Source organism: Necator americanus, chromosome I (genome assembly GCF_031761385.1).
Source record: "Necator americanus strain Aroian chromosome I, whole genome shotgun sequence".
NCBI classification, from domain to species: Eukaryota; Metazoa; Nematoda; class Chromadorea; order Rhabditida; family Ancylostomatidae; genus Necator; species Necator americanus.
The window spans coordinates 29,565,922-29,593,250 of NC_087371.1; the positions used below are offsets into that span (position 1 = coordinate 29,565,922).

Here is a 27,329-nt window from a genome sequence, read left to right on the forward strand (position 1 = left end):
ATTCCACTCACAGTGTCTTCCAAACTTTCTTTAATTTCTTTAGTGACACCGCTATCGTTGTCCTAAGTCCGTACGTTTTGAATTGAAGAATTTTTTTTCAACTAAGGTTACGTGCTGTTCTACGGGTCTTAATTTTTGAATTTTGCTTTAAAATTATGTATACATGAAATTATCAATTATTAAATCGAATTTAAAATGCTGCAGCCTTTTTGAGGTTCTTATTTGTGATTTTCGTCCCGAATTTATTCGTATTATCGTATTTCTAGCGTTGTTTTTGTTTAATCGAAATAGTGGATTTAATCCACATTCGCCTATTTCATTATTTATTCCTATTTTTCAGGAGAGATGGTATCCGATCCATCCACAAGTCTTAACGGATGTCGAGTGGCGCTTCTAACATGCGGACAGTTTGATCCACCATCCTATGCTCATCTCCGGATGTTCGGTACGAGAAATTCTTTTCAGAGACAACCAAAACCACGAAAACAACCACGGAAAACATTCATATTTCTTTCCTCACACCAGAAAACCTTCGTGTGTGTTTTTTCCGTAAGAACCTTAGAACTATTTCTATAATATAATATAATTTTATAATTTTACACCGTCATCATGTGATCAAAGATTGAAAATCAAAGAACAGCTACTGCATTCAAAATATGCTCTTCCAAACAAAAGAAAAAGTCATCGTTCCGGTTTTTTTTTGTATCAAGCAAAAATTAAACAAGTACCATTGACGATTCCGCTATGAAGGAACCAAAACAGTTGCCACAGAACCCGTTCCTCAAGAAAAGAGACCATAGAACTCCACTGTTCTCCGTTTTAGTGGAGGAAATGGATGTTTACGTGCTCTCATTGTTTTTAAGAGATCTGCACCCAGAAAACAACTGGACTATTTGTTTATATAAACAAGGACAAAAAGAATGTAGCGCAACTGGACTATTTGTTTATATAAACAAGGACAACAAGAATGTAGCGGTTAGAGTCACGACCGTGCAATTCTATGTTTGTTCTTCTACGTTTTTCATAACTGTTCTTCTACGTGGTTTCCTCGTTCACTTTAGAAACGTGGACGTTTCGCTGAATGAAAAAGCGATCGCCATCAATCGAACGCTCCTTCGAATGCATGAATGGTGTCTACAAACATTCATTGATTCGCATAATGAGAAGGGATTCGAACTTCTGTCCTACATCCTATCCTACCTCGGCCGAAGATCAGACGCAGTGCCGGATTCGGTCAAGAAAGGTAAAATAAGATTGACCGTACACGTGGACCGTACTTAATCGTTGGATCAGAGCCATCGATCGGCTGGATTTCACCAGATGGGAGACAACGGAGGAGAAGACCGAACAGAGAAAAAGCCCTTGGATTTCTCCACAAAATCCATCAAGAGGAAAATTCTGATAAAGGAAAAAGGTGCTACCCTGGCATGATCGGGATAAGTAGAAGAAACTACTAGCGCTCGAAGAGGAGAGAGAATCAAAAAAACAATACGGTAGTACAAGTGATAGAGGTGATACAGTTAACTCTCGTCTCATTTATCGATTAGCGCAGCCACATCGATTTCCTTTGCAAGCAGTGATTGCGGTGGGGAAACAGTGTAAAGAGGTTTCCGTAGAACCGAATTTTCCGCGAATTCCTCCGAGACATCACTTATTCGATGAATATGCCCGAGGAGACAAAGTCATTTCTCGACGAAGTTACACTCCACTCATTCATGGAAAAACAAATGGTCTTAGAAGTTCTTCTAGCCAAAGATACGCGCAGAACTATACAGTTACAGTCAGATTTGAAAAAGAGAATGCTGAAATATGTAGTATTGATTGATTTGCTTAGAGGCATCACCCCAAATCTCAAGTCAAATCCCAAATCCCAAATCGAATCTGTGGTGATACGGATTTCAGGTGGAATAGTCATATACGGGATAGTAGATTATAGGGGGAGGGCGGTGATTCCGTCCATTTCTTCCTAACTGCCGTAAAAATCGGTCCGGAAGATACGGCCTCGGGCGTTCCGGCGCGCTATTTTCCACAAGAAGTTCGATTGGAGCCGCACCAGCCTTGTGCACACCTTTCCGTACCTCAGATTCGTGGGGTGATGCCTTCAAGCTGTAGCCGAAATTGGCATTGATCTTCTTTATTAATTCATAGCTAAACTTTCGCCTTTGTCAGAGCCTAAACAAATCAATCCTGAAATTACTAAATCTATTAAAAAGTAATGTATTTATTAACGCATTTTGCATGGTGGTCTACTATTGCTCAGGCAAAGTATAGTCGAAAGCATGCTCGAAAATCTAGGGAGTAAAATCAAATCGGGGAACGATGCAACACCGTACTGATTGGTACAGCAGTGTATCATGAAATTCACGATGATTGATATTTCCCCGTGAATGGAGATTGGTGTGTAATTAACAAATATGGAAGTGATTACGCTAGATCCCTCTTGTAATCCAGAAAAAACGCGTGTGAAAGAGGCTTAAGTGAACTTATCCCCAAACGATGTAACTTATTGTCGGTAATAGAATAATGGCAATCCAGAACGTCCACGATTATGCAGTTGGAGTAGCTTTATTTGGGTTGTTGCAGTTGGTTCGTGAACGCTAGACGACTATTGAGCTGCCCGCGTTCTATCGCGTAACAGGTTGCATCGTTGGGGAGACCGAAGCACACAAGGTTATCTTACCTTGATTGACGCCTTCGTCCAGATTGATAGGAGTTCAGCACGCTTGTGGCCATCAATGGCACCCCTCTCTATACCCTATTAGCATTTTCATGATACGCTGGATTATCTAAAGTCGCCGCAGTGTGGGACTTCCTATGTTGGGTCCCCTGCAGTATAAATTATGGTTCGGTAATTTGCAGATGGTGCAACAAAAGCCAGACACCCAGATAGAGATGAAATCGATCAGAGACACCAGACTGATCAATTTTACCGACGATGCAACTCTTTACGCTCACATCAGTGATGTAATCCACTTTGAGTAAATTGATTAGACAAGTGTTCATGATCTATCTGACTTATTTCTGGATTTCCAGAAATGTCTTGTCCCTCTGCCATTCTTGAAATCTGTGTCCCCACTTACTAGGAGGAAGAACCCGGCACTGGAAATTACTTCTAACCATGCCCCTAAATTAACTACACAATAGGTTGACAATTAGGAGCATTCACTGAAGATCCATGAAGATCGTGATTTTTTCTGGCTGTGAAAAAAAAGGCTGTTAAAGGCAGTATAGCGCATAATTGACGATGCTGAGATCTCTGCCCAAAAAAAGCGTCATTCATGAGTATGAACGTGGTCACGCTCAATTCCCCCCTACTTGTCCTAATTGATGTCGTAGAAAGTGTTCTTGGTGATTTGATTTTCCTTCGAGGCACCTAGTAACGTGCTGCTGCTGCGAGAGCAGACGTACGAACGAGCGAACAATCAATGAGCTGATGCCGTTGTCTCCCGCGCTCTCTGACAGATGCGACGCCCACGAATGTGCCCGGATCTGTGGCACGTTGTCAGTTGCATCGTAGGGAAATTCTGTCCACAAAACAGTTTCTCACGATGTTTTTCAGCAAAGTTAGGGGGAATAAGGCATGGTAGCGTTCATATTCGTTATCCATACCCAAAACCTTATCTTTTCGTCAACTCGTCATTTTCTTTTCCGTTAAGAGATCATCAAACCGTCTATTTCGTGCTTTTAAGTGAAAAGAACGGTCACAACTCTAAACAAGATTAGCAGACTACTACTTTCCCCGAAAAAAAACTTGGATTTTACAAAGGAATATACCAACATTATTTTCTGCATTTTCCAGCAGCCTATCGATTTTTGCGGTGAGGTCCTTAGAATATTAGGCTGTGATTCACTTGTTTATTAGGTTTACTTAAGAATTCAAGGATTCTTCCCAGAACGAACGAAACGAAAACTGTCGGTGTTCGAGTAATTACTGGTTCTTCCGCTTTCTAATTACTTTTTATCGCGTATTCTTGACTCAACGACACTCATTCCGAACTTCCAGTTTCTATTAAGGGTGTACTGAAAAAACAACAATGTTTTCTCATTTCTTCTCTCATTTTCCTTCGTTTTCAGAGCGTGCAAGAGATTTTCTCGTACGAACGATGGGTTGCAAAGTTGTTGAGGTGAGTTGTGTATGTATGTCTCTTATAGAACGCTTAATACCTCTCTTATGCCTATACATCAACTTTAAAATATGAGAATATCATGAGTGGAAAAAAAAATCCCCCGTAATGTCGTTTACCGTTTCCCCGAGAATTTATGCGTTCGAATGTAATCATTCACGTATTATTGTGTTTTTGCGACCACCACATTCAATAGATGTCACCGTATTGCCAGGTGGAACGCATCAATTTCATCTAACTGCTATTTGAAAGAGTTTAAAACGTTGCAGCGGTTCTCGCGGTTTTTCTTAACGATCACCTGCCACTGGATTGATGATATCCGCCGGTAATCGTTTCTTTCCAGGGAATCATGAGTGTGGCTGGGGATTCACCGTCGACACGAACCTCTGCAAAACATCGTCTACGAATGGTTGAAACGGCTGTACGGAAGAATTTCTGGATACGGTATGGAATATAAAATAATAAAAGTGAACTTTTTTGTTGGGAAAATTTGCCAAAATTATGCGACACACGTATAGTCCTCAATTCTTATGCTCTTCCAGAACACTAATCACCCCAAGAGCTCTAGTTGATTTAGATTTTTCTCACCAAATCAGAGTTACCATCCAGCAACCTAAATCACAAAATCTAAAAAATGATCCAAAAATTAGCAAGAAATATGTCAAAATGAAGCACTAATAAACTGTCTTATAGAAAAAGAAATATTCTTTTGAATAGCATGTTACGTGAAGTTACACTCTCTTTTCCTGTGCGCGAGTTTAAATTTTTAAAAAGTGCCATTACTTAAAGGCAGTATACCATGAATCTGAGGTAGTGAGGGAATCCGTTGGAAAAGATAGAAGTGGGGTTGTGGATTGCGAGATCTGGGAGGTTCCGTTTATCTCTCCTTCTCCCTATCGTGGAAGACAACGTCGTTAACGACGCTTTCAGTTGCAACGCGCCGCCCTTGTGCTGCGCCGCATCCATGTGCGAGCTGTCAAAAATCAATGAGGTCTTGTCACCAACTTATCCAAGTAAAACCAATGAATACGCTGCTGATGGGACCGAAACATGTACATGGAGACGTGTTCAAAGGTACCTGGTAGGAACTAATGCGGTTCACACGCCTTTTTTACGACGATTAAGAAAAAATTAGCAAAACCACCCTAGATCCAGCAATCAGCAACCCTACCTCCAGCTTTTCCCGCGGATTCCCTCACCACATCAGATTCCTGGTGGGCTGCCTTTGACTGTGAACCTAATAGCGTGTATTTAAAAACTGCGATACCCATCGATTCCGTCCAATTCAAGCTATTAGGTACATACTTTCAGAAACTTCTAAAGTTGATTACATCTTATGTCTCCATAGAGAGTGTTCTTCCTGAGTGGCGGTAGGATTTTGCTGAGTTCTCTTGTTTTGTTCTCGGATCACTTCAGTACCGGATCTATTAATAGTCGTTCCAGCGAAAGCAATTCATTTTTTCGAAAGACTCCGTTTCTAAGGTTTTCTTGAACTGTAATTGTAAACCAATAACTCCCTCTAACATATGTTTATAAAGATACACAAAAGGTCAACTCAGGCTATCTTTCCTTCTAGAAAAGTCTGACGTTGGATAGAAACAAATTCCAACTTCTAAAAAGATCACCTAGGCTAAGTTACGCGTCTGCGATCTGTAGCGGATTGATTGTTTCCGACTCAGAGCCTTACCTCAGCCTTAAATTGACGCAAATTGTGTGCACAAATGACTGACACAAATCCTAAAACCCTACATTTTACTTCCTAATAGTCGTTATCTGTCTGATTCCACGCTGCATTTATTTATTTTCATGGTTTATGTTTTGTTTCTGTTTTTTCTCTCATTGTCTTCGCATTCTGTTCGCATTTTCCTCTCTTTATCACCACGATCTCATAACTATCTGTTTTCGCACTTTTCAACTCGATCTAAATTTCTTTTTCAACTTCAACGCGAAATTTTCAACTCGATCTAAAGATACAGGTGGCCTGCAGATTATATATTTATATTTATATTTACATAAGCTTTCAAATCTCCCCTGAAAAATATACATACAACAGTTTAAAGGACACTGCGCACTATAAAGTCTCTGCGAAGAGATGGTTTGAAAAGGTAGAATATGGATACGGTCGCGATCACCCTCTATTGCCCCTAATTGTCCCAAAAACGCCTTGGGAAACGGCATTGTCGATCTGATTCTGATTTTCCTACGTGGCGCCTAACAACGCGCCATGTCTGCGAGGAAGAAGGCAATCAATAGGCTGTCTCACTGACACTGTCTCATTCGCTTGACGAGAACTCGGCGCGCATGCTTACGCTCGCATGTGTGGGATGTGGTCAGGTGCTTCGTAGGGGGATTTGATCGGCAGTGCCGTTTCCCACGCTGTTTTCCAGCACAATGAATAGGAATCACGTGTGACAGCGCTCATACTCATGGTATACGTCTCTAAGCCTATCTTTTCGTGTAGAGATCAAAACATCGTCAAATTCGTGCTTTGCTGCCTTTAGGTTCCATTTATATAACATTTTTAAATGATACCTATTCCGAATGACTTAAATGTCTGACGGGATACCCTGCAGGCGTAATATTTCGAAGCAGCTCTGCATGACGCACGTCCTAAAAAATTATCAATACCCAAGTCCTGTAAAAATAAAAAATTGCCTCATTTGAGACGACGATCTGCAGAGGTCGATAGGAAAAAAGTGAAAGGAATCAATGTGATCCTTCTATAAATTCTCACAAAGGTTATAATCTCGACTTATTACCACCACCGGTATTTCTTTCATCATGTTTTCAAGGAGAGCTTTTAGACCTCAGTCTAAGAGAACCGAAAGTCACCCCAGAGGAATAACTAAGGACCCAGATAGCGCAATGGAAGTAATTAAAAATGTTATAATCAGGAGATATTGATATATTTTGTTTTTAAATGAACGAATTGGACGTGTTGAGTGTTTGATCCACAAAAAAATAAAGAGTAGGGCCTCCGTGTGAGGAGGACAAGCTGCCTTCACTGACCAGTTCCGTCGATGAGAAGCAACGTTTTTCGCAGTTTCGTCGCAAGGTTTTTCTTTAAAATGAGAATGCTGAGAGTTGCATAGCTGTTGAAATAGTATAGTCACGAATCAGGGTAAATAATGATTCTTTGGATATTTTTACTAGCCAACACTTGTTGAAGAGTCTCGATTAGGCTTATTGTGAGATATTTCTAAGAAAATGCTCCATTTACGGGGTTGTTTTCGCTCAGAGCTGTCTTACCTGTCCTTTTTTTTCCAAATCCAACCAAATTGTTCAGATCAATAGTGTCCGATGGGTGCGGAATCCATGTTTTCCTTGCTTAGACGTCTCATTTCGTGACCTGGTTTCGCTGGGTCAGGCACGCACTGCGCTATCGAAGGCTCTAGGTATAGTCAGGTCAAAACGACTAGTGGGACAATCGCGAACTGCAGCGATGAATGATGCTAACAGGGGTCCCCGCTCAATCCTAATCGCTAAGCTCCACCGCGTCGCTTCAAGCCGCTTACGCACGACTATATACGCTTGTACTAGATATAGAAATTGAGCGGATGTAGGCCAGTGGAGTTTATACCTTTGTTGTTGCATAGTTCAACACAGCAGAAAATCAACCAAAACTTTTTTTTTACTCCGGAAGTAGTTAAATTAGTAGCGGATTTCTCTGATGAGATTGAAACACTGTCTTGGTGCAGCGACTCCCACCTTCAAGTCATTGTATGGGCTGCATACGCATTCGTAAAAATTTTTACGATTCCGAATTGAAGTTGGACGAGTTAGCTCATCCAGAAAGGATTGTATACGAATATACCCGTATACGAATACTGCACCTGAAATCCGTACCACCTCAGATTCGTGGCGTGATGCCTTTAAGGGACCGCATGTGAGACAATTTTATAGCTCACAGAATGTTACGAACCGCATAAAGTCATCAGTAATCGATAAGCCCTTATTTTAATTATTTATGGATGGATTCCTGACTGAAATCCGTCCCTTAAAATTACTCTTCATCCACATCTTTACTTAAGAATGTTTACTTGAGAAAAATGAAAATTAACTATGAGCGAATGTGGTTGCGAATACAAAAATCGAATCCTGTGTCCTAGAGATCTAGATGACGATAAATCAGTTATTCACTTTGTTGTTCCGGACCTTTTTAAAGATCTTTTCAAAGATCCTCTCCAGATAATAACCTGTTCCAGTGCCGGCGACTATGAGTGCAATCAGCGAACACCAATTAGGCAGATAGCTGTACTTCGGCATTACCAAAAGGTGGACACAGAGGTTTCAGTGGAGTACGCCTTTTAAAAAATTCAGTTTCCATTTCTAGAAGATTTCTCATAAACATGACGAACCTATACGAATGATGTATGTATGTGGAAGTGAGGTGCTCGATGAGTTGGTTGCGGTTCAATCGGATGGTGGCTGTCTTTGGACTCGCGCCGAGGTGTGGTTTTTGTTTTGATGCGCGATATTGATTTGTGATTATTATTATTATTTGTACTATTATTTATATTATTACTGTTTATATTGCTTTTTTTATTATTTTATTGTGATTGTTTACAGATTAAAGAACTTCTTCAAAAACACGGCCTAATAGTGCTGAAACGTGGTCGAACACATCCCTCACAAACCATCTACCTCACTGACGTCCTTCGGCAATATCAGGTATGGTGAAATTCCGGCAATTCCTACAGTAAATCGGAAATTTCGGCCGTTCCTTTTTCAAAACTGGACACGCAGTCACCGGCGGACGCGTTCAACCGAGTTGACGCGACGTGACCGCAACGCTCACCGCGACCGCATTTGCCGCCCATGCATCGCGTTGGCTTGAATCTGTAAATTCGGCGGCGACTGTTCCATTTTGAACATTGAACCTTTATGACAGTTGATTTCTTGAATCTTCACTACAAAGCGCTCGGCAAGGTTTCTAAAGAGTAATAATGTTGTGAATATGACTCATGACTTGCTCATGACTTATAATTGTGACAGCTGTTGATAACTTTCGATTTAAATTTAATTTCGATGTTTTTCCCTCTTCTTAAATGTCTGCATCTATTGCCTTTTTTTAAATTAGCGTTGAGAGAATTTCCAGTTCCAGAAGCTCTACTTTTTTTCCAATAGGGGCAGGAAGCAGTAGTTAAGAATGGCAGCGAAATTGCTAAACATCTTATAGATATACCGTTCAGAAGCCTCGGAAGCGGTCAGAGACCTCGTTTTATCCTACAAAACAACTCTTTTCAGGATTGCTAACTGGAACTCTGTAAAATGGATGAGGCGGAAAAATTAGCCGAAAAGGCAAACTTCTATGTGTGCCCTAATTGAGTAATTGAATACATTTTATGCGGTTTTGCTCCGTTGCTCCTGGGTGTAAGAAGTTGCATCGTTGCATAAATTGAAATGTCTGATTTCTGGACTATTGGGCGCTGCTTTGGGTTTTGGACGTGATCCCTGTGAACTATCTCCCGAACTCTTCTAGTGATCTAGTCTTCTAGTGATGCTAAAATCGGGAATTTCTACAAAAACTGCCTTTAACCTTTACTATTCTGACACTCTATACGACTACCGTAGGAAAGGAACCGATTTTTCACCTCTTTTCACCTGGTCACAGAAAATCTCTTTTTTTTCCTAGAAAAACATCTATGTGATAGAAGATGAAACATTCCCAAACGATCTCCGATGTTCAAGGATCAGGTAAGTACATTCGAACTGTACTTCCGCTGTAGTACTCTTACTGCTACAGTATCCATTTTATAGGACTGCACTAAGACGTGGCGAATCCGTAAAATATTGTCTGGATGATGATGTTATTGAATATATAAACGATCACAATCTCTACCAAACAAATTCGTAAGTGCTTTCGAATTAATCCCTCGCAATGAACGTTGTTTACTTGTTCTGCGGTCTCAGTTTATATTCCAAGTGGTAAACGAGCTGTTCCTTGTGTTATTAGAACGACTTGCAGGGATTCGGACACTGACCAATGCGCTTCTGGAATCAGCACATCATCAGCGCCTAATCTGCTCTGTAATAGCACTTCAAAAAGTTCAGGGTAGGATCTGGTACAAGCTTCATTTTCCTGATTGATTTCCCACAAAAATCCACGAAAATTTTCAGAAAGACGCAAGGTGACGACAAAACTGTACCGCCTGAACCGCCGCAACGTAGCAGTTCCGAAGCTCTTAACGAGAAGTATAAGAAATTGGTTAGTTTTTTCTTCTCTTCATATTTTAGTTACACTAATTATGACCTTCGCTCGGCATAAAATACGAGAACAATCTATGTAAAATCAAATTTTTCCCAGTCCAAGAACGCCCCATCTTTTACCAATCTGATTCGTAGTAGTTGACAGAAAAATCCAGACGAGACGTTTACTGTAACCATGTGCTGTTAAGTTATGCAGATTGGATCGATATTAGAAAACGCAGATACGTACTTCTTTAAATCCGTAAGCTTTTGAAGCAAAAAGAGAACCGTGGATATTCCGTGGAATTCTTCCACAATTTATGCGTCCTTGATAAGAAAAGCAGACGATTTTCGTCGTTTTCACATAGAGCTACTATAGTCGACGTAGAATTTGTTGAACTAGATGTGCGCAACGCGTCTGACGCTATACACACCCTTTTCCCTGGGCTTCACAGCCACTTTCTTCTTACACGCTCGCGTAGTCGGCGTTAAAACTGCATTCCCCGGGTAAACAAATATATTTAGAATAGAATTTTTCAATTTGACCTATGCTTCGGAAACCTGGGCATTTCGCAAGCAGGAAGAAAACGCGGTGAGCGTCATTGAACGCGCAATTGAGAGAGTGATGCTAGGAGTATCCCGTTTCACGCAAGTGAGGGACGGGATTCGAAGTTCTCTCCTACGTCAGCGATCGAAGATTAGAGACGCCGTCGCGTTTGCCAAGGAAAGTAAAATAAGCTGCGCCGGACACGTGATGCGCTTTAACGACAACCGTTGGACCAGAGCCGTGAGCGACTGGTTTCCCCGCGATATTAAGCGCACTACAGGAAGACCGCCGACCCGATGGTCAGATTTCTTCACGAAGTCCTTCAAAGAAAAGTATGATGCTCTTCGTGTCCCACGCGAAAGGAGGAACCACTGGGCTACTCTAGCACGCGAGCGGGACAAATGGAAGAACTACTGGGGCCCGCTCGACCATTTCGAAGATCAACGGGAGTCAAGGTGATCAAGGTGATCAAGAGTTTACGTGGATTCCACTCAAAAATGTGCAAATTCGGGAATCATGAATGCTTTAATGTTCACGATGAGATGAAAGATGACGATAATGCATTGAGATGAGAGATTTTCGGTTGTTCGCATCTAATTCTGCTTTGTGACCTGATTAAATCGATTTCATACGAGTAATACCTCATTTAAAGTCATCACCCCACGAATCTGAGGTGGTGATATCAGGTGGAGTATTCGTTTACGGGATCGTAGATTATGGAGAGGAGAGTGACTCCGTCTATTTCTTCCTAATTGCCGTAAGAAACGGCACGGCCCGGATGCGGCGCGTGCACAAGGCTGGCGCGCTCCAGTCGAACTCCTTGTAGAAAATAGCGCGCCGGGACGCTCGAAGCTGTATCTTTTTTTTTTTTTACGGCAATTAGGAAGAAATGGACGGAATCACCCTTCTTTCCATATTCTACGGTAATGTAAACGAATGCTCCATCTGAAATCTGTACCACCACAGATTCGTGGGTTGATACCTTTAGTTCATCTTTGAACTGTTTTATATATTGATTTAACAAACTACCACCGGTCGCTAGTGGTATTTAAACTCTAAGGCTGTCCATGATCTCACATATTCTAGAGTTGTTTAAGGTTTTTTTTTGTGCAATTATAATCGAGTCAAAATGACATGAAGCACTGTGCAGTTGCGTAAGCGGCTGCGCTCGAAGCGATGCAGTGGAGCGTAGCGGTTGGGATCTACGAGTGACCTCTGCTGCCACTCCTCTGCCACTCATTGCTGCTCTTCGCGGTGGTCCCACCTCGATCTCTTGCTCGACCGCACCGCTTCAAGCGCTGCCGCATGCCGCAATTGCTCCGAGCTTTACGTCGTTTTGATGCTAGTGTAATCGACACAGCCTGCCGCGTAAGAGGAGGAGGTTGGAAGAGGAGAATCTCCTAGAAAAAAAAGCAGTTGTGTGGGTGGATTAATGAAAAAACAGAACTAAAGTAATGTTATATGAGCAGAAGGCTATTTTCAGAAAAAAAAACGTAGGAAAGAATAATTGGTACGAGTAGCAATTAGTAAGCAATCGTCGCTGTAGAAAAAAGACCGCAAGCTTCTGGCAAAACGCCAGCCCTTGGTGGATCGTGGAATTGCTCTTCTCTGCGGGACCTAGCCGTTTCTTGTGGAAAAAAAGTTTTTTTGTTGGATAGCAATATACCTAACCAAGGTACATTCTTCCTCTGCCGCATATTTATCCAAATGTGAGGATTTTGTTGGATGCCGGCTGCGTAATTCTTATCAATTCTTATCATGCGTGCGCAATTTTTTTTTCATTCCCGTTAATTTTGATCTCCTCAGCGGGACATGGATCTCTCGATCTCTACATATTTTCCTTTTCCAGAGTATTCCTTCGGCCGAATGGCGAACACCACCCACATCACAATCGTCCTCATCGGCAAGTTGTAGTAGCCGTGAAACGTCCGAACAAAGACATCTACCGCAAAAATCTCAATCCGCTCGAGATCCACCATCCAACGATCGATATACGGTGAAATGGTCCGACACAACCACTGAAATCCCTGTTAAATCGAATTCGGAGCATCAGCTACATCGATCGGATTACGCATCGATCACAAAGAAGGAAAAGAAGGAAATCAATACGAATCACACAGTTATTGGGACGTCCGGCAACTGTCGGACTGCTGCTCCCACGTTCAAGCCTTGTTCACAAAATGTTGAGAAGCGGAAAGAGCCTACTATGGAGGTGGACACTCGTATGAACGGGATTCCTCCAGAACTTCCAAAGACCGCGTTCATGAAGCCGATCCTAAGTCAGGTAGTACAGCTGTTTATTTTTGATTTTTTAAATAGATTTTTTAAATTTATTGTTACATCCCACTTGTATTTTCTATGTTAAATTATCTGTTTCTTAAAGTTTGAGTTAAGAAATGTAGATTATGAAGTTGAGTCAAAGTAGAGGATTTGCGGAAGAATATCCGAAATAAAAATTTAAGGCGTAGAGATCAAATTTTTGAGGTTTCATTTTTTATTTTTTTTTATTTTTGTGGTTTCTTGTGGAATAGAAGTCTTTGAGTAATTTTCAGAGAAAAAAACAACTGTACAATGTTATTATTGTTTGTTTTTTGTTTATTAAAATTGTTTTGCTATTGAAGCGTTTCTTCGTATTTTAATTATTAATTAAGTGCAAAAAAATATATTTGTAGCGTCAACTATACGAATTAATAGCGAATGAGGTAAGAAGGAGTTTATGTGTGAAAACCTCCCAAATATTCACATTACTACCCGTTTGAGCGCTAACAATATTGAAGAGAATTTTCTTTTTTTCGGATTTTTTTTCGTGAAATTCTTCCATGGTTCCAGCCGCAACCGGCAGCCGATTCTCCGCTTTTCAACGGGAAATCAACCGATTGCGGAGAGATCCCGAATTGTGTGATCTCAACGGTGACGTCCGAGGCTAAAGGCACGCTACGCACGTTGGCCGATAGTCCCACGTACGACAATGTGACACTGGATGATCTGCTTGCTGCCAGTACTTCATGGGCAGAATATCTACACAAGGAGAGCGAGCGTATAGAAGGTTCGTTTCTGGATATCCATAGTCCCTTAAGGCAGCGATTGGGGAAGATTTTCATTCACGATCGTAAAAAGATGAGATTATTGACGTAGACTGCAAATACCACAACATAAACACGAAACGCCCTTCTCCGTTAAAAACCGGGAATCGGAAGCATTGAGAGCACCACACCTCTCAATTCTCCCAACAATGCAACTCTTTACATCCATGGGATTTACGAGATTGAGACCTCTCGAATTCCGTGATTTCATTTCCTACGGATCTACACAGTATATTGGGTTTTGGGTAACTTTATTAACCAAAACTTTCACTTTACGCAACTTCATTTTATCAATCATATTTATGTGTAAAGAGTATGTTCGTAGGGTAAAATTATGTTATTGGCGTTACTGAGGTTTCTTACTACTTATACGAATGCATACAACATTCGTATAAATCGCGTAAGTATATGCACCAAAAACTTCACTTTATGCGGGTTAATTTCATTAATCCTAAGTGTGTAAAGAGTATGCTCGTAGGGAAAATGAAGTCTACGGTGGTGCTCTTGACGCTTCTTATTCTTGTTACGTATGTATACAAATAAGGCATCGAGTAGCTTTAATCAACATAAACTTTTACTTCACTTTCACTTTCAACTTTCACTTCACCAATCTTATATGTGTCGGGTAACTTCATTCATCGAAAACCAATTCCATTTTGTCAGTTCTATGTATGTGTAAAGAGTATGCTCGTAGGATAAAATGGGGGAATTGGTGTTATTGAAGTTTCTTACCATCTTTATTCTTCCTATTAGGAATGTATGCAGTATACGGCATCGCGTAACTTCATTAATCAAAAATTTCACTTTATGCAGTTTCTTTTCATCCCTCCTATGTATTTGTAACGAGTAAGCTCGTAGGGCTAAATGAGTTCCACTTCATCAAACTTATGTATGTGTGTAGGGTAAAATGAAGCCGTGGGTACTCTTATCCTTATTGCTGATGTATACTGTATATGGGACAGGGTAACTAGATTTGTGCGGGGCGTTTCTCGCTCCGACTGTTTCTGGAAATTAGGTCCTGAACCTTGTACGCGGAAGAACTCAACATGTGATAGAATATAGTCTCGAACGATGCTATTGTTTTGCTAAAGGGATATCAGAAAGGACAAGGTGACTATCAGGTAGATCAAGTAGTCCTCGAAAAAAAAGGACAAGAGTAATCACATTGGGAATATCAAATGTTAAACTTGCGCTGAATCAACGCCTCTCTTGAGGTTGACAGTTGATCCTTCGAAGTTTTCGGTTTTCTATTTTATTGCATTTATGTAATTTACGGGGCGAATGTGGCGCAGTCGGTTAGAGGTCCGTCGTAGCCACACGGTTCAGGGTTCGAAAATGCCCTAGCGCAAACCAAGCCTCTCATCCCTCCGGTGTCAATAAATTGGTACCAGACTTGTCTGCAAGGATAAAAGCACTGACCTAATCATCGATTGGGCCCCCTTCCAAAACCTCAACGATTACGAATTCCAGTAAAACGCGTTGGCGCATCCCAAGTAGATTAATACGCCAGTGACTTTATCCTTTTTTATGTAATTTACTGCATCTATCTCTATTTTGTATTATTTTTATTTCTTTCGATTACTCAGGCATGAAAAATGACGACAACAAAGAGTCAATGGTCCCGAATGATCCGCCGCCAAGCAAGGAACCGCCACCTAAAGAAGAACGGAAGAAACGAGGATGGTTTTTTAACCGTAGCAAAAGTTTAAAAGTGAGGATACTTTCTAGATTTTTCTAAGGAAACTACTCTTCTTTCGCGAATAATTTCCCTTTTGATACGTGAAACTACGTTTGTGGAGTTAAAATGTAAAAAGTCGATAATTTTCCATTTTTTTCCAATTCCCGTCAACAGATTTCCTTAGTTTCCTTCGAAAAAAGGCAAAAACAATTATTTCACCTTTGCGTTGCAATCGTTTTAAAACTGTGAATATATCTTTTTCCCATCTATCAGGATCTGAAACCTCAACCAGAAGACGAGGCATTGGTTCGGATATGCGCCACGGATAGAAGGGAGCAAACGGAAACTTCGCCAGAAATTCTCTGGAGACGAATCAACCAAAATCCGGCGAAAGACAGGTCGACAGCGATTCGTTTCGCCCTGCCATAACCAACATTACCCCATGCTAATTTCAGATGGTCAGATCTACCTCCGTCTCCTAGGCAATGTCCACGACATCCTGGACGAGGAGGAGGAGGTCAGGCTGACACGGCACGAAAGGACTATAAAAGCATACGATTCGGTTTGACAAAATCAGCCGAGAATGTGTACAGTACGACGAGTGCTCGTCCAACGGTTAACGGACGGGTCCCAGCCGTCGGTCAGGTCCCAGCAGCCGAAATCACTATGTCACAATCACATTGTGAAGGTGTCACCACACCGGATGACGGTGTTACTTTACGTTTTCGACGATATAAACTCACATCGACGCCGGAAACTACCGTATAGGTGGGGCATACTGTATCGTACGGCCGGGGAACGAAGAAGTGATATTATATCTGCCAATAAATTTCTATCGATTTCCGCACAACAACAACAACAACACCACTATTATGTTATGTGTCATGTTTTTCATTCATTGTAGATCAATTTCAAACATTTACAATATTAAAGGGATTTGTAGGTGTTAACGTTATCTATCGTAATCCTACTTTTTCAACAAAAAAAAAAGATAGAATAGAAGACAGACTGACCATGCTGCTAAGGGGAAGAATATATGCAACAAATAGGAGGTGAACCATTAGGGCAAAATAGTGGCCATCTGTAGATCAAACAACGCAGTTCGCAGTACAATAAAAGGCGCTTATGAATGAGCAGTAAAACCTGTTCAACGTAACTCGAAAATGCTGACAGCTATATAAAACGTTAGAAGCACAAACACATTGCACTTATCGATTACTTACATTTACAGAAGAGAATAAATCATAATAAGTAAGACTATATCAAGACGACGAAGAAAAAAATTTGATATTCTTTGCAAGCAAATAATCTTCTAACTGATAAACAAGGAGTACTGTACAAAATTTTAAAGGCACAGTGTTAACTATAAAATGGATGAACACATCCATATAAGAATAAAAAAAAATCTCTTTGTTCAAAAGCTGACCTAACATACAGCGATAAACGATTAAATAAATGCTACATTACGGAGCTAAGTGGTTTCAGACGAAAATTTTTGTGGAACAGTAAGTAAAGAAAAGCCATTTCGACTATTGATCATTCTGGATTTGTCGTTCAGCGCTGCTGGTACTGTACCGAGATTTCGGCGTTCCTTCGCCCAACTGTGTCGCAAAGATTCGCATTTTATCACGGAATCCTAAACCATCTGGGACACGTGAATGCGATTCTTGTCGTTCCTAAAACGAAATGAAGTATCCCGATATAAAAATATAACAAAACAAACATAACAAGTATAGAATAGTAACAAAAATAAATAATAACGAATACAAAATATGAATAAAAAAGGTTTAAGTCATTGAATCATTGTTCGCACCTGTAACTCGTTTAACCGCTGCTGTCGCGGATCCCTATAGATTTCATTCGTTCCGTAAATCTATTTAAAAAAAGTGTTAGTGACTGTGAAATTCTGAGTAGATAACCATCTGTCACTTACTGAAGGGGAATCTAATATTTCCGTTTCTTTGATAGAGATCATCTCTTTGAACTGGACACTTTTTCGGTCGTAGATTTCTCCAGGAGAGATGTTTTCGCTGAAAGTTTCAACTATATCAAAACTATAAATAATTTAACTCATAACTTAAAGGCACCTTATCACGATCCCGAAAAGCGGCGCTTTATCCTACGAGTTACGCTTGACCGCGCCTCCTTATATACGCTCCACAGCAACCTATTCATTAGTTTTACTTGAATAGGGCTAGTGAGTACACCTCATCGATCTTCTATGGATGCGCAGCGCGCACGGTGGTGGAGCGTTCTTACGTGCATCGTTGGAACAAATGGCGTTTCCCACGCCGTTTTTTTTAGGAGGAGTAGGGGAGATCGAGCGGGGCGATGCTCATACTCGTAATCTGCATCCCGAACTCTATATTTTCCCGCAGGTTTCCCAACTACATCAGTTTCATCTTGTCTTTAGTTAGGACGTATGACCAAATTGAGTACTACAGACTCAGAAATTCAGCCTATATGAACTCTTACCGCATAGCACTTCGTCCAGGGCTCACATCCACGTCGTCGATCAACGTTTCCGTACGATTTCCTGTTGATGATCTCGCTGTGTCAACGGAACTGTACGAAGTGGCGGTGGTTGGTGCAATAACCGCTGCGGTTCTTTGATCACGTCCTCGTGAATGCTCCGATGTGAAGTTCAGTAACTCTCTAGACATCCGTAGAAATGAGCAAATCCATAACAGACGTTAAACTAATTGAGCGCGTTCGCGATGAAATAATCACCTGTATCGTCTCGTTTCCTCTTCAGTCATATTAATCCCTTTTGCATCCAAACGATCCAACTCTTCGTTGACCGCGTCTCGTGTCTGGAATTACTATCGATTTACTTGATAAAACGGTATATTTCACCAAACAAAATCCCCATGTCCAAAACAAGCCTAAAATCACTAAGGAGCGGACTGAATTGACCGTTTTAACCAGTGATTCTACCTTACAATATTTGCCTCTCCTCTCTTTCTTAAGATATGCCTCTCAACAATAACTAGTTCCAAATTTTCCCAAACACAAGATGGCGAATCGTTTCACTTTTAATATGGTTTTCATCATTTTAAGGACCGAAAAACTGAACAAAGGGCTGAACAAACCAATAACGCAGTGTTGGTCCTTTCCAAATTCCGTAACTCTCGGTCGATGCCTGAAGAACGTGGCGGAGCCAAAATAACGCGTGCTTCATGCGCTCCTCCAGCTTGTAGTGCCTGAAACATTGACGACTTTAGTGAAAGCTCGCAGCTACCGAAGGCAACATCATTCGAAAAAGAAAAACCTGTGTGAAAGCTGTTGGAGCCATCACTCCAAAAGTGGTTGTAGATCGAGATTCATCCCGACGTCGAACTACTGCGCCGTTCACATCATCTCTTGGCATTTGTAGCTCTACAGGTCGTATGATGACAGATTCCGGGGAACGTGTTGCCGTAGCGCTGTTGTAGCTTGGCGGCTTTCCGTGACCACCAACATTCCCATTCGGGACTGCGGTCGGTGATGTCGGTCCTCTAGGATGATACCGAACTATCGGTATGTTCCGAGTCTGGGGCTGGGGCTGGGGCTGGTTCCAGTTCGTGCTGGCGTAGTTGGAGCGATTGAGCGGGGAAGGGAGGGAAGACGAATAGTTTGTGTTGCTCGGTGGAAGGCCTGAATTAGTCGACATACGATGCTCTTCACGAGGTGAAGAGTGAGCTGCTGGTGGGGAAGACTGCTGGCTCTGAAAAAGAGTTTGCAGTGCATATTTTTTTCAAACTTTTAAACAGAAATGGGTATTCTAAGCAATGCCGGAACTCGGCCGACTGTTCAACTAAAATGCAGACACAGAAATAAAAACAATTGCAATCAAAAACTTTCGAAGTAACCGCTCACCGTCCTGTACAGGTCATGATTACTTTCTCGGGTGCCGGCGCTGCTATAGCCCTGTTGTTGAAGTGGATTCGGTGATCTGAATGAGAAATGAAATAATCTGGAGGAAGAAAAAGAAGACAGAATAAATTTAAAAAATAGATTTTAAAAAGGGAAATAGAACTTAGTGCATAAAACTAGCTCCTTACTAAGTCCACTGCTATTTGCTAGGAAAGTTTTGAATACATTTAAAAGATTGGGTCTAAGAAAGAAAAAAGAGAAAAAGAAAAGAGGAAAATGTGATGTGTACCTTGGTGGAGCGAACAGATTCGTAGAGCTAGGTGGTCGATACAAGGAAACAGGTGATTGCGCTCCTCGTCTCAACGCAGACGGTGATGATGCCGAGGGCCTTCCTAAATCGGATACGACTGAAGTTTGTATGTTTCCTGAGATCTTTCAGATCAGATTCTCAATTCAGATTGTGAGGAAGCTTAATCCAGCGTGAACTCGACAAGATCATGCTTTTTCCCTAAACACTGAGGGCGAAAATTATCTTAGGCGCTAATTCATAAAGTTTTTGATGAGATAAAGATAAAAAGCAAACTTCTGGAAGTTATCTCTAACAAGTTGGCAGTTTAATTTCCAAGTATATTAGGATTCACCGGTTCCTCATTTGTTTGTCTCTCGACCAAAATAGGTCTAAAGTTATTTTTCCGATTCAGATGCTCAAGAACCAGATGAGAAGGGCACGCAGAACTTCAAACAAAACCAAACATACACTAAAACCCACCTGGCTGGATTACCGTAGGTCTATTAGAATGCCTGTAATGAGCCGGAAGTCGATCGAAACCGCTTACGCCTGTTGTTGAACCAGTGATCGAGCGTTGAGAATAAGATGCGTTCGGCTACAAAAAGAGGTTATTTAGGGAACTGAACTTTTAGCAACAAATGAACTTTGCTCATCGTCATTGAACCACCCTACTCACATCGCTTTGGTAGAGATCGGATGCTGATACGGATCGAACGTGTCGACTTGGCTCACCGCCCGCCGCAACAGACACCGGAGCGAAGGCCGACGTGCGAACATTCGGGACTGAAAGATCGTTGTCATAGTGTTCGCCAAATGCGGTGCGGTTCTGCAAAAATACTGGGGAAAAGGAAAGAGGAACTCTTTTTTACCTACCCGGTTGGTGTTTTTGATAGCTGTTTGTTGTTTGAACCGACATCTGACTACCGTAGCTTGGCAGCGGAGCATAATTAGAATAATTTGAGTTGGTGAAGTTTGGAAGAGGATGTGTTGATTGTTGTTGCACCGTGAAAGAACTCTGCTGCATTTGTCCAGTTGCACCGGGCTGAAATTATGGCAATGGAACACTCATTTTTAATTTTTTTTTTGCAAGATGATAAAAAATATAATAGCAATAATAATGTTATAATAAAAATAATATAACAGAAAGATTAAAAGAATTAAAAAAAACAGATATTATCCCATTACTTGAACTACCAAACAAATAACTTTTCTATCGGTTATTAGTCACAGAGTTTGAGAATCTCAAATGTTGGGAGCCTTCCTCTTCAAAAAATCAGGAAAGAATTTTTCACAATTTACACCAAAAAAGAGCGATTGAAAGTACATCGACAAAACTACTCCTTTGCTTTCTTATATTGACGCAGAAATGTAAACGAATAAATCAGCAGTAATAAGAGTAGGAAATGAAAATCAAATGAAGGTGCTCACTATGGCAGAAGGCGGTTGACATAACCATGCAGAGAGTCCGTTACGAAGCGCCGCACCTTTACGGACGTCGAAGCGAACTTCAGCACCAGCACGGGCCATGTATTCAGCTGCTCTGAAGTGGTTTTCGTGTAAATCGAATCGAAAATGACAAACACTCAAAGACTAGTGCGAGTTTGATTCAACTCGACACACGTTTGGTTCAAAATCAGGATACATACAGAAAATCTTTCCACAAAAATACCTCCACTCTCAAACAGGATTTCTATTTCTTCAGTATAGTCTTTTAAAGTTATAGATATTAATAATTCTGCTCATTTATTATTCCGAAAAGTTGGAGGCTTTTCAATCAGCGCATTCTGTGATGAAATTATGTACAATTATTCAATCAATTAATAATTAATTATATAATTTGGTGTACTTTAGAGATACACCACTTTTTACACTTTTTTCAACATTTTTAATGAACTTGTATTGTTTCCCAGCAGCAAGCGAAAACTTTACATATTTAATAGTCATTTATTAGTAATAGCAACATATTTATAATACAATATATCAAAATTATTTTATATTTATATTTATAATATAATATATTATAAATTTAATAACATTTATTTATTTATCTTAACCCGAAAATTTTATTAAATAACTCCTAGCTGCTTGGTAGAAGATGGAACCTAAGTGAAAATATGTATAGACCTACATTTACTGATCTTTGCCAACTTCTAAACAGTTTCTTATTAATATTTCTTCAGAGAATTATTATACGTGCTCTACGAGACCGCTCTACTCACACATTTTCCCTTTTCCCATGTCAAAATATTAGGGGTACCCATAAGTAACCAATTATCAATTTAATAAGAAATATTTGCTTTGGTCTAGTTCAAAGGGTGAACGCATAAAGACGTGTTTCATATGGCAATATTACAACTCATGGCCTTAACGTTTGTAACAATTTAACTCAAACGTTTTTATTAAGATTAAAATTAATTTATTAATTTATGTTGAATTAAAAATTCCAAAAATATCGATGAAATTCGCACACCTTATCGATGAAGTGCGAACTCAGCAAGAATCAAATTTTTCTTCAAAGGAAACGATTTTTTTTTAAATGAACAGAGGTTTGAAACTTTAACAGCAAGATAGCAAAAGGTCCTGTATAACGATGAATACTACATAATCGACTAAAGACAGAATTAAACGTTAGTAAATTAGTTTTTTTTTTTCTGTTGCCACTGAAATAATTGAATACTTACGAGCATTCCTAATATATGCTCATTCTCATCACATTCTAATTTGCCGAAATTTCTATTAATCTCGTAAAACTAAATACCAATTTAAGAAATTCGAAGATAAAGATAATCTTTCAACAAGTAGCTAGAAAGTACAAAATATAATCAAATAAATCAAAGAAGTTGAACAAAAAATAAATTTAAAAAGTATTACTAATGTTGAAAATTAAGAAAATAAACTAATATTAATTTACAAAAACCAACTAAAAACTAGAATATTGAAACTGAATATTAACATTAAATTTTCGCATACTGCTCAGAAACTATGCAATTTCAGATGTAAGCAGTGGTGTCTCTTCATTAAATTATACAACTAACTATTAATCATACATAATTTCGTCATAGAATGCGCTGAATGAAAAATTTCCAAGCTTCTGGAATGGAAATGAGCAGAACTAACGAAAAAAAGCAGAGCTTCAGAAAACAACATGGGGTGAGGGGTCTGGGGCATGAGTAGAATAACTAGTTTTACAGCTTCAGTAGAATGTTTTCTATCGTAGAAGTAGAAATAGAAATTAAAATAAAATTTGAATGTATTTAGTTAGCTGAATGAGGAACTCATAAGACGCAAAATAATCTTGAAAAAAAAAATTATGCGTTTTATATGTTCCTCCTTCTCCTCTTTCTTTTCAGAAGGTCATAAAAAACAAGGATTATTACACCGCTACAGTACCAAATCTACGCACACTTTTAATTCCGGCCATCGAAACTCGAACGTTACTCAAATTCGAGTTTTTACAATCTAATTGTTAAAAAAAAGCCAAAAACAACGAACGAAGGGTTTATTGGTCGGCTTCAGTCAAGGACGCAGAAAAAAAACTGGAGTCAGCTAAATCTCAAAGTTGCGATCTATACTCCGGCAACAGCTATTAGTCCGTAGAGAAACTATCCAAACCAGTTACATTACAGTCACAGCAGAGGCTCTTTTTAGATGTTCTATGGTTAGTTAAGATCAGTCAACCTTAGAATAGTCGACTAACAGACTAAAAATAAAATAAAAACTCACTCTTCTTGGGAAATTCCTAGCAATGATTGACCGTTAACCGTCATTAATTGATCACCAGCTGCCAGGCGACCATCCTTGAACGATAAGTTTCATTTCACATTCAATGCACACTTTTTTGTCAAAAGTGTGAAATTGTCCCTGGCAGAAATTGTCCAGAAGACGTGACGAAAACACTCACCAAGGCAGCAGGGCTCCCTGGTACGACTTTTTTCACATAAATCCCAACCTGTCGATCACCGACTCCCTACAAATGATAAGTAATTCAATTTGAGTACTGTTCACATGCTAAAAATAATGTAAAGCTAATAATTTGGGAAAAAAAATGTTGTTAAAGACCACTAGTTTCAGATGGGATCAGAGTTTCAGTTTCAGATGGGGGGAATGACCGAGTTACTTGACCCTACAGAACAATTATAACGACTAAAATGAGAACATTCACATTAATTCATGAGTGCGCAATCAAACTTAGTTCAAAGGGTTTCCGCATTCCTAATGTCACGAGTTTCTGTAAGAAACTGAATTAAAAACGATCGACAAATTTTCGTAGTTCGACCGATTTCGACGAAACAACTTAATCCACATAAGAATTCGTTCTCATCACCATCTGACCATCTGACTATACCAGTTTCGATTTCTATTGCCTTTAAATTACTAAATAATTTCTCAGTCAAAATTCTCGTCACCAGAAATAGTCACGGAACTATGCACATAGATGAACAAATAGAAGACCATTTTGAATTCGTCATATATGACAACATTCGTCATTCCTGCAGTTTTCCTGAACAATCAACAAAAGGTTACTACTGTAACTGGGGATTCTGGACTTCATCCCTCCCGTAACGTCTTCTGTTGAAGAGACTGCGATGGGAAAAACTAAACATATATTATGCTTGTGAAAACAGAAAATCTCTACAGACAGGAGGAGATCTGGATTAAAAGGACATACTGACTGCCAAGGTATTCCTGTTGATTTCAGCGTTAAGAATACAAAACAGTTCTTTTTTTTCTAGATGCAAACACACTTGCTGAGTAAAAAAAAACACTCCAGAAAGCTCACACGGGTTCTCGAATTCAAAAAAAAGACACCAGTGAAGAAGGTAAAGGAAATGGTAAGATTTAAAGAAACTTTCTTTCCAGAAAAATATGCAGCATTATCAAGATGTTTATTCTCTTCACTTTCGGGATTTCAACAAACATTACACCCCAAAACTGATTTAATATCATAATCACTGCTGATAGCTGTTAATCGACAATTATTTTTTTTTTAAAAAGTACACTTTCGCAACATTCCCTAAAAAATGAATTAATCCTAATTTATCAAAACAGCGCCAGTATTCCAAAAGCCCGAAACATGCTAAATAATGGTAGTTCAAAGAACAGCTATAGAGACTGACCTTGCATGCGCAAATCCACACCATAGCAATGAAAAAATGGGGAAAAATTGGAAAATATGTGAATCCAATAACTCCGGGTCAATAATTCAGCTTATTTTTTTGTTCAATTTCCAATATTGCGACAGCAGTAGAGAAGAATCAAATAAAGCGAGCACTGCTTCACTTCAGTGAAAAAAACAGCTCTTTGAAAAGTCGAGGAGTGCGGAGAAAGTGGAATAACCAGCAGGCTGGCTACTGACCGCGTCGTTTCGGGACGCGATGCTTATCTCGAATCGCTGCGCAAAGGTTGCCGATTTAGATGTTATGATTGGCCATACTGGCTCGTAGGAACGAGCGAACACCTATGAAAGTTGTACAAACAGTTCGTAAATGGGGTCTACTCTTCCTGGAGAACAAAATCATTTGATAGGAAAAGAGAAAGTGCAGAAGCTTGGGGGAAAAGCTTAAAAGGTCATAATAATGGCAAGCTAACATTTTTCTTGGACGCCAGAGAAAACAAAGGAAGCCATGGGAATCACGACTTTTTGTTTCCTGCAGATTTAAAAATTGTCCAAAAAAATGCCAAGTAAATCAGTGAAAATTAAGAAGATAAATGAAGAATGGCGAAGACAATAAATGAATGAAATTCGTACGCCAAGACAAAACATCAAGAAAAAAAATGAACAGAACGATGTGAATGATATAAATTGGGAAAAGGTGGAAAGCGATTAACGTTTTATCCATGACATATCGCTTCAAAAGGTATGCTGATGCATAAGTATATTTTATATATTTTAAAATAATAATAACAATTATTGGAATATTTTAAAAGAAAATTTTAAAAAAAACTACGAAATGAAATAGTCAAAAACGTTCTTCTTCGAGATAGATATACTACACGCAAAAAGCGTGCTACGTAGAACAAACCAATCGAGTGTTCTCTAATCTCATGCACAAAAGAATATTGGGTCCATTTGGACAAGAAAACTAATGGAAATCTGGCCTGTTATTATATTCCTGATGAATTCGAGCTTTTTCGATTCGACCACACAAGCCAACTATGTATGTGGACAAAAAATTTAAAAGAAAAACGAAAATACGAAAATTCAAGTGGAAAACGTTCTGATCAAAATGAAAGGTGAAGGTTATGAAAAGGTATTAGTTATGCTCGTTATCACTCAGTATCATTACTCATTAGTTATACACACTTGTAATTACTTAACTAATTACCGCAACAGTTCTTGGAAAAACTTTGTGAAAACCTAACAGCTCCCGAATTCTCGAAACAGGTATTTGAAATTCGAGAAAAAGAAAAAAAGAAAAGTAGAAGAAGTAGAAGAAAAGAAGTAGAAAGTAAATTTCCGAGAGGCAGTTGATAAGGTTATAAGTTCGAATATGAATTCGCTCGATTCAGATGAGAATTGGATGTGTGCTCCACCACACGCTTCGGAACAAGTTTTCCGAAAATTTATACTTATTTACTTAGAAGTATTACTTCATGAAAAATTACAAAAGTTCTTTAAATATCAGATGCAACGAGAAAAGAGAGAGTAAAATCCATTAAAAAACACCTAAAGCATGACAAATTCTAGAGAAATGATTAAAACTAGTACCTGAGCTGCCACAATGCTCAGTCCGATTCCACCGCTTCCTCGTTTCAGAACCACTCTAATAATATCCTCACCCATGCTACCGAAACTGTCACCCTAAAACTATTAATAATTAGTAACGACTTGTGAACATGACCAGCTGCAATAAACCTACAAATTGTGTGGTAGGTAAGCTTGTGAGTGTGGATTGCGAAGAACTTCGAACAACCGCCGATTTATTAGGTGCAGGAGGCGAAGTCTGTTGAATAGATGGAACTGCTGGTCGTTGCTGAAGAAAGCAAAAACCACTACCACCACCGTTAGGATTGATAACGATGTGAAGTTAGAAACCACACCGTTAGGATTGATTACGATGTGAACGACGACTATAAACTATTGAAAAGAGGGTACATACGTTAGTTGGGGACGACCTCCAGGTTGGAGACACTGATTCCAGTACTGAAACCGAATGACACAATCCTTTGTCTTGCAACGACAATAGGTACTGTACAAGACCGTCTGGAACTCCTTTAAGTTGCTCTGAAATAGGAAGTCATTCAAGTAGTTTCTTTGACGAAAAAAAAAAGAGCATTAGAAAGAACTGTACCAGCAGTGTAACCGTCTTGAGGCAACAGAAATGGGAGAAGCAGTTGCTCTGACTCGGCTAGCGTTATCGGATGACCGTCCTAAAAGTGATAATCTAAAGCTCTTTACAACTACAAGTTGTACACAGCCAATTCATCAGTTCAATGTAAAGCCTAAATGGTCACGTTTTCTTTTAAAGTCACTAAAGAATTGAAACGAAAACCATAGCATGAACTTGTTCAAGAATTACAACAAGCAATGCAATCGACGCTGGCGCCTACTTTTCATTTAACG

General features: G+C 39.7%; 2 protein-coding genes across 3 annotated transcripts in view; one reads left to right on the top strand and one right to left on the bottom strand.

Annotated features, from left to right (window-relative positions):
* Positions 1-345: 345 nt before the first annotated feature.
* On the top strand, positions 346-16,389 carry RB195_007259 (uncharacterized protein; the record flags this gene model as incomplete). The annotated part of the gene is made up of 15 exons (XM_064180795.1): positions 346-445; positions 4,075-4,124; positions 4,468-4,568; positions 8,330-8,399; positions 8,458-8,574; positions 8,694-8,795; positions 9,760-9,821; positions 9,885-9,977; positions 10,093-10,179; positions 10,245-10,332; positions 12,710-13,144; positions 13,690-13,906; positions 15,530-15,654; positions 15,895-16,019; positions 16,077-16,389. The coding sequence occupies 15 exons, from the start codon at positions 346-348 to the stop codon at positions 16,387-16,389; spliced, it is 2,085 nt and encodes a 694-aa protein (XP_064037637.1).
* Positions 16,390-17,150: 761 nt separating this feature from the next.
* Positions 17,151-27,329, bottom strand: part of RB195_007260 (uncharacterized protein) — a gene marked incomplete at both ends in the record, with an annotated part of 32,534 nt that continues 22,355 nt past the window's right edge. For both annotated transcript variants that reach the window (XM_064180798.1, XM_064180796.1), the window contains 19 exons: positions 17,151-17,297; positions 17,435-17,494; positions 17,555-17,651; positions 18,097-18,276; positions 18,352-18,434; positions 18,714-18,824; positions 18,893-19,327; positions 19,480-19,555; positions 19,766-19,868; positions 20,246-20,360; positions 20,442-20,548; positions 20,639-20,807; positions 21,194-21,305; positions 23,489-23,562; positions 23,667-23,732; positions 26,475-26,567; positions 26,626-26,739; positions 26,866-26,990; positions 27,058-27,136. In XM_064180798.1, coding sequence (XP_064037638.1) covers positions 17,151-17,297; positions 17,435-17,494; positions 17,555-17,651; positions 18,097-18,276; positions 18,352-18,434; positions 18,714-18,824; positions 18,893-19,327; positions 19,480-19,555; positions 19,766-19,868; positions 20,246-20,360; positions 20,442-20,548; positions 20,639-20,807; positions 21,194-21,305; positions 23,489-23,562; positions 23,667-23,732; positions 26,475-26,567; positions 26,626-26,739; positions 26,866-26,990; positions 27,058-27,136 — 2,346 coding nt within the window. The remainder of the gene's footprint in view (positions 17,298-17,434; positions 17,495-17,554; positions 17,652-18,096; positions 18,277-18,351; positions 18,435-18,713; positions 18,825-18,892; positions 19,328-19,479; positions 19,556-19,765; positions 19,869-20,245; positions 20,361-20,441; positions 20,549-20,638; positions 20,808-21,193; positions 21,306-23,488; positions 23,563-23,666; positions 23,733-26,474; positions 26,568-26,625; positions 26,740-26,865; positions 26,991-27,057; positions 27,137-27,329) is intronic.